At 33.7% G+C, this 15,000-nt stretch overlaps 1 protein-coding gene across 1 annotated transcript in view; it reads right to left on the reverse strand.

The window, feature by feature from the left end:
• LOC135223945 (uncharacterized) overlaps nucleotides 1–15,000 on the reverse strand; it is a 56,197-nt gene that overhangs the window by 35,956 nt on the left and 5,241 nt on the right. The window contains exon 2 of the mRNA XM_064262866.1: nucleotides 2,980–3,116. Within this exon, the coding sequence (XP_064118936.1) occupies nucleotides 2,980–3,116 (137 nt within the window). The remainder of the gene's footprint in view (nucleotides 1–2,979; nucleotides 3,117–15,000) is intronic.

Consider the following 15,000-nt stretch of genomic DNA (forward strand, 5'->3'; position numbering starts at 1 on the left):
ACCAGCCAAAATTCACGGCATAACGGAAAAGAAACGGAAGCAGGAAATGAGGAGGTGGCAGAAAAAGAGATGTTAAAAGTGGACAAGAGAACGAGGAAAATGCCATCTGTGCAGGGAGGAGGAGCATTAAACCCACCTAAGAGAGAGGAAGTCATATCGTAGATAAAGAAGCGAAGAACGAGGAGGATTAAGGAGAGAGGTGAAAGGAGCGAAGAACAACTCGAAGAAGAAAGCGATGCCGGAATGCCGCGAAAAAAGTAGGAAGCCGTTGCGAAGCGTTAATTAGTGAGAGCGCGATGGTGATGGAAATGTCTGTAAGGAATGAGGAGGAAATGGCATATCGGCAGGTATAGGTGTAAAGAATAACGATGAAAAGTGAATAGGATGAAGGAGGGAGAGAGGGTTTCGTGCCAGAAATGTTCCGATAAGGAAGGAATGAAAATAGTGGAGCCGTTCCTAAGCATTCATCAACCTTCAAAGGAGACGATAAGAATAAACAGGTGAAGAATAAAGCCAGAAAGGAAGAGGGGGGGAAACGACTGTTTCAAAGTGAAGAAAAATGAAAAAAAATGAAACCGTACAGAAAGGAGAGGAAATAATACCGAAAATAAGAAGTGGAAGAACTGCGAAGACATCGAAAAGGATAAAGACAATAAAAGGAAAGAGAAGAGAGAGAAACAAAATAAAATAAAAGCAACAGGATACGATAAATAAGCACAATAGAGGAACCGTTTCAAAGCTCTGAAATGACCAGTATTAAAAAAAAACAAAAAAAAAAAAAATAAGAGAATAGTGCAGAAGAAACTCTAGCCAACAAAAAGGACCGACAAAAATGTTCAAAACGAACAGGTCGGAAGGAATAAGGAAATAAAGAGAATATCGAAGCAGGAAGGGAAGGGTGGGAGAGAGAAAACGTGTGGGAAAGTGAGAGGAGGAAAGTGAAAAGACAGCGAGGAAAATGGATGCAAAAATTAAACAAAAAGACATAGAATCGAAAAGTAAATATTCCAGTAAGGTGTAATGCCAGATATGGAAAGGAGGATATAAATTATGATGCTATCTACCCGTAGCAAGGGGAGAGAGAGAGAGAGAGAGAGGGGGGACCTGGAGACTCTCGACCTCTTTTATGCTTATGTTCCTCTAAATTACTTATGATTTTGATAGGTCATCTTGTGGGATTACAAGAAGAGATGGGGAATTAACGTGGCTAGCATTTTCATCTCACTGATAAGGAACACCTATACAATATAAATAAACAAGTTTTATATATAATATATATATAATATTTATATATGTATATATAGATATATATATATATATATATATAAATAGAATTTTTTATTTTAAATTTTATTTATATATAAATATATAATATATATATATATAGTATATATATATATATTATATATATATATATATATATATATATATATGTATATATGTAATATATATATAATATATATATATAGATATATATATATATATATATATATCCCACTATGTATATAAAACTAAGTTATATATTTATAGTATGGTATTCCTTACAGTGAGATGAAAATGCTAGCCACGTAATTCCCCATCCCTTCTTGTAATCCCACAAGATGACCTATCAAACTCATAAGTAATTAAGAGGAACAGAAAGCATGAAAGAGGTCGAGAGTCTCCAGTGTCCTCTCTCTCTCTCTCTCTCTCTCTCTCTCTCTCCCTCTCTCTCTCTCTCTCTCGTCTCTCTCCCTCTTCCTTGCTACGGGTAGATTGCGTCATCAATATATATATATATATATATATATATATATATATATATATATATATAGTATATTATATATATACATATTATATATATATATATTAATGATATTATATATATATATATATAGATATATATATATATATTATATATATATATATATATATATATATATATATATATATATGTGTGTGTGTGTGTTCCCAGATTTCCTGGAAAAAGAATTTGAATTTATTCATAAGCACCTTTCGTACTTAAAGTATCCTGACCATATAATTGAGAAAGCAATTCACAAAGCAAACGTAATTTTCTACCGACCTCCCTCAAGACAAGACTAGAGATACACCCAACAATAAAATCAAAATTCCTCACCTGGACACGATTACGACGGTGACTCAGACCCTTGGAAAACCTAACCCTTTTGCATTCACCAACTCAAACACCTTAGCCAAATCCCTGATTAACGTCCAACAAAACACATCCCCCAAGGACACTGGGGTTTATGAAATCCCATGCCTGGACTGTGACCAAACTTACATCGGATTTATGGGAAAATCACTTCCCCAGAGATTAATACAACACAAACAGTCAGTTAGGTATGGACAACAGAACTCAGCTATTTTCAACCATATAAATGAATATAACCATAGAATAAACTGGAATTTGTCACATATAATTTATAGCAACTGCCGGTACAAGAGTCAAATGATGGAATCGGCCTTAATAAAAGAGAGGCAGGTAATCAACATCTCAAAAGGAGCATGGGATTCAGATGTGATCGACAGGATTTTCATTCAACCAACGCTTAAGAAGATTATAGGAAGATTATCAGCGGGGGTGACCTAAATTCGCTTACCTGTGGATGGACCTCTTGGTATAAATACCACCTTTTCTGTACAAATTTTCTCATTCATCTACCTGAAAAGAGAGACAGCAGTCTCTGGAATATAGTATTTTTCTCTCTATAATTTGGTGTTTTTATGGGCTCCTTTTATTAGATGAATTCTGTTGTAACAGAACATTTTTACCAGTCATATATATATATATATATATATATATATATATATATATAATATATATATATATATATATATATATATATATATATATATATGTTTGTGCGTGTGTGTGTATATGTATGTATGTATATGCATATATGTATGCATGTCGCCTTAAAAATTGCTGAAATTCTTCTCGTATTTATGTACAAAAACTATTATTATTTTTATTACTAGTAGTAGTAGTAGCAGTAGTAGTAGTAGTAGTAGTAGTAGTAGTAGTAGTAGTAGTAAAGTCGCAGTCCTGCGGGCCCAAGAAGAAAGCAGCCAAGTACGGGAACTGGATACTCAATGAAGCGCTAACTACATAACTGATATAGAAAGGAGTAAAGTCTATTAATTAATTAATTGTTACCATAAAATCTACCCCTAGACAAAACTGAATTCCTCATAGTCAACAAGGAATTATAAAACCTGAAAACAACTTCTAAACATACTGAATTTAAAGAGACGCACGTTCAAAAAAAAAAAAAAAAAAAAAAAAACAAAAGACGTCAGTGTCCAAAATCTGCCGCAAAATTCCTCGCGAGAAAAAAAATGCAGGGAAAATTTTGCGAGATCTCCTGTCGGCAAGAGAGACATCCTCGGTCAAGTTCTTGTGAATGATGCCCCTCCCATTTGCATTTCTTGTGCCGCCGAATCTCAAGAATCTGTAGGGGGGCGCGGGTTGAAGTAAAAAAGGAATATATATGTATATAATATATGCATTAAGCTACAAATTCGCTCTACCTCGGAATTAATATAGTTTCATATATGTTAACCGAAGGGTAATTTTTTCAGTTTATAATAATTTCGTCCTCTCGTGGAATCGAACCAACGCACAGAGAAGAAGTCGAGATTTCAGTGACATGAATATATATATATATATATATATATATATATATATATATATATATATATATATATATATATATATATATATATATATATATATATGATATATGATATATATATAGTATGTAGATATATATATATATATATATATATATATATATATATATATATATCTGTAATTTTGTTGAAACTTCTTACTTCACACCAGAGAGAGAAAAGGAGAGGGAGATATTTTTTTCCGAGTGTCAGCCGGCAAGTTCAAAAAAGATATGCATCCCATCCAAAGTTATCAAACACAGTCTTTCGATCCAATGAAAAAGTTGGACAAAGCTCTTGGAAGTCATGAAAGTTTTGAATATCTATTTTCGGGAGTTTCTTATTAAAACAAATAGAAAAGAACAACCTAACTCCGAGTTAAGCCAACAAACTTTTGAACGAGACACCTGAGAGCGTGTCAGCAAGCAGGATTTATCAGAATGAATGTACCGTATTTCAAAAGAGCACGATGCAATGTCCTATATGAAAAGGGGAGGGATAGGCCTATGCAGTGATAGGGAGCTTCTTGCAGCGCCAAAACTTTAGATGATAGATATCAAATAATCTCTACTGTACTGTGGGTTTTAATAAAAAAAAATCATATTCAGTAATAAATGCTCTTGCTTTATTAGAACACTTGAAATACAGTTATATTGAACGTTTCCATTTCTTATCTACTCATCTGACAACACTAGGCCCAACACTAATATAGTAACTATTTCCCCTTTTATGTTTCACAGACCTTACAAGTTTGTATTTTGCACAACCCTAATTTATATTCACGTTTAGGTAAATTTAGAAATGCGGTATGTTGCATTTAAAAGTTCCCTCTAGGAAAGAGACCGATAATGCGGATTCATGATAAGATCGTTAAGGTAAATGAACTTTTTGGACCCAAGTGAACGAATTTCCTTTTAAGGAATCCTGTTAACGTTACCTGCCTCTCCACTTTGCTGAATTTGGGAGACTGGCGCCTCGGTCTTAAATAATCTCTCTCTCTCTCTCTCTCTCTCTCTCTCTCTCTCTCTCTCTTCGTACCCAAGAAGATGAAGGAAAAAAATAAAGAAAGAAGTTTCTAATACAGCAGCCATTTCCGTCAGCAAGAATTATAAACACTGCCGCAGACCAAACAAGTTAACGCGGCTACCTCCCCAAACATGCAGGTGTGCCTGAGCGCCCATAAACATGCACATAAACATGAAAACACAACAGGAAGTGCCCGGCGAAATTCCCAACGATGCTGTCAGTGCCCACAATGCACCGCGAGATAAGGGGGATTACCACTATTTATGTCTATGAGGTGAAGAGCCATAATATTTGGTTAAGCGGGAAAACCTATAAAAAATCCTTTGCATAATCTGGATTTAATCACTGGGGTTCAGGTCATGACTTCTCTCTCTCTCTCTCTCTCTCTCTCTCTCTCTCTCTCTCTCTCTCTTCTCCAGGGTCGTGACAATATTCGGATTTGTTTATTTCGGTTATAAATTTCAAAGAATTATATATATATATATATATATATATATATATATATTATATATATATATATATATATAATATATATACATACATATATATAAATATATATATATATATATATATATATATATATATATATATATATATATAATATTTGTCATAAACTTCTACTAGATATATATATATATATATATATATATATATATATATATATATATATATATATATATATATATATATATATAAACACACAGGGTGTAACACGAGTTTATGCAAATATTTCGAGAAATGAAAGAAAAGGTCATTCTTAGCAGGAAATGTTCTATAGACATAAGCATTTTACGGCTTCGTTTATCGGTAAGGCGAATTTTTAAAATAACTGGTTTTCCTTCACGGAATTGTTGAATTAGGAGTCAGGACTAGGCCTATGGTAATTGATTGATAATGACAGTAAGAGGGAAGGCAGGTAGGGAGGTTATGCAATTTGAACAACATCAGCTTTTACACCTATTCGATTACTGCATGAATATTTGCACTACCTTTTTCAGGAAAGACTGAAGAAAGTGAATTTTCCATAATGTTCTCTTTTTCATATGACAGAGATAGAAGTATTTTCTTAAGTGTGTTTTTCCCTTCGACTGGTGTGCGATGAATACTTTTGATGGAGAACGAGAGATAATTCAAATTAAGTTTTAAATCTTTAATAGGTGTTTAGTGAATAGGTCTATCTTTGATGAAGGGGAGGTTCCAGTCGGCTTGTTTTTCTCGCCTTCATCGGATTCCAGTGAATACCATTGACGGATAGGAAGAAGGTTTCAATGATACTTGCATTTTTCCCGTTTGTTCAGTATCTGAATAATACCATTGATTTGGAAGTATTCTATTCACATTGCATCAGCCTAATCGTCGATTTTGTTTTCTTTTTTGAATAAAGAATCTGGCTCTTGTAACTCAAACTTAGCCATTTAATGATTTTAAAAATGTGCCTCACCGATAAACGAAGCTTTAAAATGCATATATCTATAGAGCATTTTCTGCTCAGAATGACCTTTTCTTTCATTTCTCGAAATATTTCAGAAACTCGTGTTACACCTGTGTATGTGTGTGTGTATATATATATATATATATATATATATATATATATATATTATATATATATATATATATATATATTTATATATATATATATATATATATATATATATATATATATATATATATATATATATATATATATATAACTTAGAAAATAAAATAACAAAATTAAATAAGTACTGAGACGTAAATGAAAACTATATATAATCAAGTTGCGTCATCCCAGAAGAATAAAAAAAAACTATGTATGAATAAATAAAAGGAAACGTTCCAAGGAATGAAACAAAGTTAAACGCACCTAAAGGATGCACCAAAATAAATGTTGAATAGAGATACCATGTCATACTATATATGTATGGCTGACCTAGATACAGTTCTCCCTGAGGATTGCAGAGCGTTCTGCACACGTTATCGGCTGCCGAAATTTACAAGGCCTATCTTCTATATATTCCTTGTGATGTGAGCCTCTTTGCCTTGAGGGACGATGGGGAACCACTATATATAAATCTCTCTCTCTCTCTCTCTCTCTCTCTCTCTCTCTCTCTCTCTCTCTCAAAAGCCCATTTGCTTTTGAAGCGTGAGAGCGCAACACATGATGTAGGGAATCCACACGTAATCTCTCTTCACCACCTCTCTCTCTCTCTCTCTCTCTCTCTCTCTCTCTCTCTCTCAAAACACCGTATGCCTTAGTACCTTGAATCCTTGAGCAAATCACATATAACCCCAAACTAGGTGTAAATGCAGCTGACCCAAAGACAGTAGAAAGTTTAAGAAATGATCAAAAGAAAATAGGAGAGTGGTAAAAGAGATGGCAAATGCATTTTAAATTGGATAAGTGTAAAGTGTTACAAATAGGAACAAATAACCGTCTTGCCAACTACATGCTGCTCGGGAATGACGTAAATAGTGTAGAACAAGAAGGAGGCCTTAGAGTCACTATTACCAAGGACTTAAAATCCACAAAACAGTGCATAAAAGCTGAAAAGAGAGCACAGAAACTAGTGGGATACATAAAGAGAAATTAAGGAAATGGTGCTGCAGTACACATCAATAGTTAGACCTCATCTTGAATATGCAGTACAGTTTTAGTCACCAACACAAAGGAAGGACATAAATAGATTAGAAGGGGTACAAGCAAGAGCCACAAAGTTAATTCCATCCATCAGGCAAATAAGTTACCAAAGACGACTAGAGAGCCTGAAATACTGAAAGGCATAACAAAAGTAGACAGTAACCTATTTACGTTAAACGAAAACCAGACAAGAAATAATGGATGGAAACTAGAACTGACGAAATACAACATATCTTCTTCAAATACAAGATATGTGACACATGGAATAAACAGCCACCAGAAGTGTGGAAGAGTTTAAAAGAAGGCTAAACAAAATCATCAGAACATTGTGAATGAACAGTAAAACCTGCTCCTACAGATTAGTGAGCACACGATGTCTCTTCGGATGGACTAACAAGTCTTTGAGACATCCTAATCCTTGTAACTCCTTGTAAAACTAACTCTCTCTCCCTCTCTCTCTCTCTCTCTCTCTCTCTCTCTCTCTCTCATTAACGGCTGTAATGGAAGCCGTACAGTAGATTTTGTAGGGGATTCTAAGAGACAGTGTTTCACACTACCAGCGAGATGTCACTTTCAATTTGGGGGAAAAATTTAATTGAATTGGAATTTTCTTTGGAATTACTACGATCAAAAACGTTAACTAATGGTATAAAAAGCCAAGTAATAAATGAATATAGATTCTTGAAGGTCTCTGCAGGGTTCAGATAGTTTTGAACATGTTGAATTTAGTTAGTTGAACTTCAAAGAATACCTGGAATAGAATAACTCTGAAAAATTCAGATTACTAATAGGAATGTGGTTCATAAACAAGTCCAAGTAGCCTCGATGATTTGAGAAACAGAGAAATATCCAGGCAACAAAGATCTTCGGGGCTTTTGAATATTCATACACCTATGGAAGGAGATCTCAGGATATTTTTGGATATTTGTAAACAATCTGTTTCGGAAAGATACATCGATGGGGTAGAAAACTGACGAGATGAGGTCTCTGAAGATTTAGAATCTTCCTCAACATACAAACCAGTAAAAATTTGAAGCCGACGAGAGTAGCAGAGATCGATGGATTAAAACTTGACTGACGTTAAGAGAACTTTCCGAACTATTACCAGTTCCCTGTTGATCAAAGCTCTCCCGAATTTCAAAGGGTACAATGTTACCCTACCAACTTTTAGGACTACACTTTGTTCATCAAACATTCCCTCGGGGAGCCACGTCCAATTTGGCTCTAACTTTTGTAATATTTTTGTAGGTGGAAAGTAATGGAAGATTTTGTTGTAAAACTATTAAAAGGAATAATCCTTTATGTTGTAAACTGAATTTACTCCCGAGGCGTCAGCTCAAAGTTGGTTTTATTTCTTGATTTTTAATTTTTTTTTTTCTGAACGAAATAAATTAGATATGAAACACATCCCTTTAAGCATGAACATCCTCCTAGATATTCTGTTATATGGTTTGTCTTGATTACGTTTGATTATCTATGCATTTTTATTAATTTATTAATATCAAATCAGTCAAAAAAATAAAATCAAATGAAAAAGTTAATTCCGTATAGAAATTATGCTACGCTATTTTGGGATGAAGCTTCAAGCCCCTATTCTTCCACACTAGCTACTGCTACCTGCTGACACAGTCGACTTTATATCAAGTCAATCATTCAATGGTCAGGCTGATATATGTATGATATGACTTATGACTCAGACTGAACGCCTCCTGAGGAAGCCCTGCGGTTTCACCAGTGATAAGGGAGAGAGAGAGAGAGAGAGAGAGAGAGAGAGACTGAACGCACCTCTTCACCGGGACATATACTGTTCCACAAGTGGTGAGAGAGAGAGAGAGAGAGAGAGAGAGAGAGAGAGAGAGAAGAGAGAGAAAACGCTTCATTAACAATCCATTAAGGAAATATCCAATCTATTAACGTAGAAATGAAGCATTCAGAGCCTCTCAATTAACCGCCTGTACATTAAGCTCCCTAATTCAAAATTGATTCCACCGAACCTTCCATCAGCCTTAGTATCGTAACAATGATATCAGTCAATCATTTCGTCTTCGGCGAGGCGTGCGTAGAGAAAGCCGATCTGTACGCACACGCGCGTGTGTACTTATTTACATCTCAGTATACGCATACTCTTGACGTCATGTTGGGCTTATGAAACATCACTGTGAAAAGGTTTCTCTCCCAATTGCTTTTTCTGACGACCGGTTTTATGATTCTTTAAGAATCTTATTATGAAAATTTTGCCTTTGTGGTCTGCTGAGATTTCTCGCTTCGTTTGTGCTTTAATAACGGCAGGGATTGCACCGAGGTTTTAATGTCATATTCTTTATATATATTTTATCATACATACATACCATCTATATATATATACATATATATAGTGTGTGTGTGTGTGCGTGTGTGTGCGTGTATATACTCTCTTCTTGTATGCTGTAAACTTACTTCTCCTACATTATTGAACCAACTATTTGCTCCATTGTTTCCTCTCGGTGTGTGGGGAGCCAAAGCCGATCGAAAGAACTCCAGTCAAATTTCCACAAGGAGAGAGAGAGAGAGAGAGAGAGAATTTCCATCCCGCAAACAGCCCGTCGAGTGCATTAACAGGAAATGTCATTACGGCGTCGGAATGAGATTCCTTCTCATTCGAATCACGTTCCGTCTCTAATCTCTCAATCTCTCTCTCTCTCTCTCTCTCTCTCTCTCTCTGTCTTACCCTTTTTTTCGGTTTTGCGCTTTACATGCCTTTCACAGCTTTTTTTACCAGGATTTTTACCAGCTAATCTTTCCCTCTTTTAATGCTTTGTGCATTGTCTTTTACTATATCTTCTGCCATTCTCTCTCTCGTACTCCTTCGAATGGTTTTATTTAAAATTGTCCTTTTAATTCTCTCTCTCTCTCTCCTCTCCTCTCTCTCTCTCATCTCTCTCTCTCTCTCTCTCTTTGCAAGGCACAGACAGGTGGGCTGTGAAGACGCTAATAGAAATATGCATCTGAACAGAGAAAATTAATCTTTTCCATTACCTGTCGAAGTGTCTGACACTTTGTCCGTCTCACTGTCTATCCGTCTGTTTTCGACCAAGAGTGTAAAATCCATTGAAACCAAATGAAATACTTTTCCATATTCATATCTAAATGCCCTCTTCCATCTATATGTAATCTTCTAAAACATTAAATGGACGGTAATCTGCTTTCACCTCAATCTCAAACTGCGAAAAAGTAAAGAAGATGGTTATGGAAACTGGCACTGAAGTCCAGTAAAAGAATGGTTTTGTGGGAAAGTAAAATAAACAATATAATATAATTTTATATAAGTCAAGCTCCTTGTCAAATGAAGAAGTAGGAATCCACTACCAGTCATATAAATTGGGTAATATACTGTCAATCGGATGTAAATATATATACATAAATGTATATATATATATAGATAAATATATATATATATATTATATCTATATCTATATATATAGTATATGTATTATATATATATATATATATATATAGGGGGGGTAGCAAAAAAATATATATATATATCTATGATATCTAATAGATTATATATCTATAGTCCATACATATATTATATCTATATCTATATAAGTATATTATATATATATATATATATTATATATATAGTCTATACAGAAGAATATTGGATATATATATATATATATATCTATATATATATATCCTATTATATATATATAGTATATATCTATATATATATATAGAGATATCTTATATATATATATTTATATTATGATATATATATATATATATATATATATATATAATATATATATATATATATACAAATATCTATATATATGTATATAGTAAATTAAAAAGGATATCTATATATACAATATATATATCAGATAGATATATATATATATATATATATATATATATATATATAGATAGATATATATATATAGATATATATAGATATATATATATATATACATATATATATATATATATATCTATATATATCTATATATAGATATATATATATCTATATATAGATATATATATCTATATAGCTATATATATATATATATATAATTATATATTATATGTATATTATCTATATATATATATATTATATAATATATATATATAGAGATGTGTTGTGTGTGTGTGTGTGTGTGTGTGTATGTGTGTGTGTGTGTACGTGTGTGTACGTATATACATACATACATACATACATTGCTTTTACTAAAATATGTAATATTGTTGTGCTCTCAGTTAACTTTTAGCAAAAATTAATCTCCATCTCTCTCATTCTCTGTCTTTTTTTACTCTCTTTATTTAATCTTCTCTCACTCTCTTTTTCCCTCTCTCTTTCACGCACTGAACTTTAAATAACCTTTCTGTATCACTTTTCTTTCTTGCGGTTCCTCACGCGCTAGAATTTAAACATCCTTTCTACACAGTTTATCTCTCTCTCTCTCTCTCTCTCTCTCTGCTCGCTCAGATTCGTGCCCTCTTGCTATTTCTTATGGTTATTTGACACGAAATTCTCATGGCACAAAAGCAACCGAGGAAGCTCTCGGTCAGAGGTAAAATACGACACCTTTCGTGGACCTAAATTTCTCCCATGTTCCATTTATTTACTTTCATATTGTTTTCGCCACTGCCAATACCCCCACACGGAAGGGATACTTTCAATATTTCCATTGATGAACTTTATTTATATAGACAGTGTTCACCAGTGTGGCTTTTAATATTGGTAGATAGATTTTTGCTGATACACTCATGTGTAGGTGTAATGCGCACCACACACGCAGTCACATATAACATACAAAACTTTTAAAAAAACACCCATATCAGCATGAGTCTTAAAATGGAGAAACAAATCCACAGTAATGTAAATTACATATACTTAAAGATAAATCTATACAGATAGCTTGCTTGAGTCTGTACTGATTTAGCTTTAAATATATGAACATATATATAACTGTGGATTTGATTCTCCAACAAACATTGTCACACACATCGAGACAATATTTTTTTTTCTTCTTCTTCTTTTTTTGCTATTTTGAAGATGTTATGGGCAGTCATGAAAGAATTTCCGGATGAGACAGATGTGAGATCGAGTATGTTGGGTATAGAGACAGGCAATTGACGTATGATATGGTTTTAATTGGTGATAGTAGTAAGGAAAAGCTGCAGAATCTGTTTGAAAAAGTGGAAAAATATCTTTTGAAGAGGACTCAAGTGCTATAATCAATTCAAAGCAGCTGTTCATCAGGCATCCAGCCCTGTCCCTTACGAAGCTCCCGATTGGCTGGTGATCAGCCAGTCACAGGGCTGGAAACTCGCCAGTCTCTCCCAACCGTCATCGAGTAAACATCTCCGCTCCGACCTCTCCTGACGAACATGTCTTTCAAAAGTTATAACTTTAGAAAGACATGTTCGTCAGGAGAGGTCGGAGTGGAGATGGTTACTCAATGATGGTTGGGAGAGACTGGCAAGTATCCGGCTCTATGACTATCAGATAACTAGCCAATCAGGAGCGTCGTCAGGTACGGGTCTGAATGCCAGATGCACGGGTGCTGTGAATTAATGATAGCAATTCATAAGGTTTAGAAGGAGTATTAATCCTGGAGGATCGAGCAACAAATAAAGTAAACTAGATTAATAGAGTTTATTATTATTAGTAACTTATCTTATTGATTCCTTGTTTTTGCCTTCATCTTTCCCTATCTTCTTCCTCCTCAGCTTTTTCCAGATTAGATTTCAGTCCCTCGCTCATATCACATTTTCACTCATGAAATTTTGTTATTTCCCCTTTATTTCAGCTCTCTCTCTCTCTCTCTCTCTTCCTTCTTTTACTCTTCATCCGTTTTTATTTATTTCTAGATCCGATTTCCTAACCCTAGCCAATCAACTTTCAAAATTTTCATGTTTCTTATTTTTACTTTTGCCCGGTGCTTGCAGTCTCAGTTATTCTTTTTTCCTTCTTCTTTTGATTCATCTTGCAAGTCCTTTTTCGGGTCACTATTTATGAATGGATGTAATTTTTTTTTTCTTACGTCGTTGCTTTCTCTCTCTCTCTCTCTCTCTCTCTCTCTCTCTCTCTCTCTAGTTTTGTTCGTTCACTCAGTTTTGTTCGTACGTTCTTTCTTTGCTTATTATCTTTCTTTATATCACATCCCAATCCTTCGACTAATTTCAATCTTCTAGCGAGAGGTCTGTATTGACGTCATCAGACTCATTACGTCGTAATGGCGCCATTGCTCTAATTGAGTCTTCAACGACGATTACGCGGTTTACTTCTTGACGTCACGAGACTTATGGCGTCTTAACTGACGTCACGAAGCTTACAATCTCATAAATAATGTCATGAGGATTGTGATGTCCTGAAGATAGCCTTCAATGTATAGCGCCGTTAGCGCGAGAGGAAGAACCTCTTTTGCATTTATTTATCTGGTCGATGTACAAACTTTCATGAAGTACTAATTAATATCAAAGTTATTAAAGTTAAAGCACAATAACGAATATAAGATTGACAACCATAGCTCCAACAACGACAAAGATAACAATCTCAGTCACAAACAATAGATAACATAAGTGTGAAAAATAATAATCGTTAGATAATAAAAGAAATGATAACAAATTGTATATATATATTATATATATATATATATATATATATATATATATATATATATATATATATATATAAACTCCTCGAAGTACATTTTTCATGACTAAGCTATTTTGAAATCTATACCTAAGACAAAAATGAAATATTATGTTAATTTTGGAAAGTTATCATCAGATAAATGATAAGTGAAAGTAAATTAATATAAATTAAAGTTTTCTCGGGTAGGGGAGATACTTTAGGTGCCAAATGATAAAGGGATAAAGATTCCTCACGGTCAAGATTATATAAATTCTTTAAACTTAGGTCAGGGTTGTAATTTCACGTGTCTGGAACTGGAGAAGGTTCTTTAGGGACTGCAAAGTAGGCTTTCTCTCTCTCTCTCTCTCTCTCTCTCTCTCTCTCTCTCTATATATATATATATATATATATATATATATATATATTATATATATATATATATATATATATATATATATATATAAGCACCTACATTATAGTAATGTTCAAAAATATTATTAGCTACTAGCGAAAGAACGATATTTGCTTCTTAAAAATCTACAATCTCTCTCTCTCTCTCTCTCTCTCTCTCTCTCTCTCTCTCTCTATACACACATATATATATAATATATATATATATATATATATATATATATATATATATATATATATATATATATATATAAGCACCTACATTATATCAATGTTCAAAGTATATTAGCTACTAGCGAAAGAACGATATTTACTTCTTAACAATCTACAGACCTCTCTCTCTCTCTCTCTCTCTCTCTCTCTCTCTCTCTCTCTCTCTCATCTCTCTCCTCTAGTTACGTAACCAGATAAAATTCTGTTCCCAGTCCTTTGTGTTATTCCCTCTCCTTTTATTTCCTGACTCTGCGATTCCCATTATGTATTCGAATCCTAATCGTATGGGGAGGCGTTCCATCCAAAAGTACCTCGTTGGAGACAGCAGGGAAAAAGGGGAAATTGAATAAAGTCTTTGGAGCATTTAGCTGCTACTTTAATTTAAAGAGGTGGAATCCTTCATTGGTTTCGCTCACAAGGTGCACGACATTGAGGT

The sequence above is a fragment of the Macrobrachium nipponense genome, chromosome 10 (assembly GCF_015104395.2).
Source record: "Macrobrachium nipponense isolate FS-2020 chromosome 10, ASM1510439v2, whole genome shotgun sequence".
NCBI lineage: Eukaryota > Metazoa > Arthropoda > Malacostraca > Decapoda > Palaemonidae > Macrobrachium > Macrobrachium nipponense.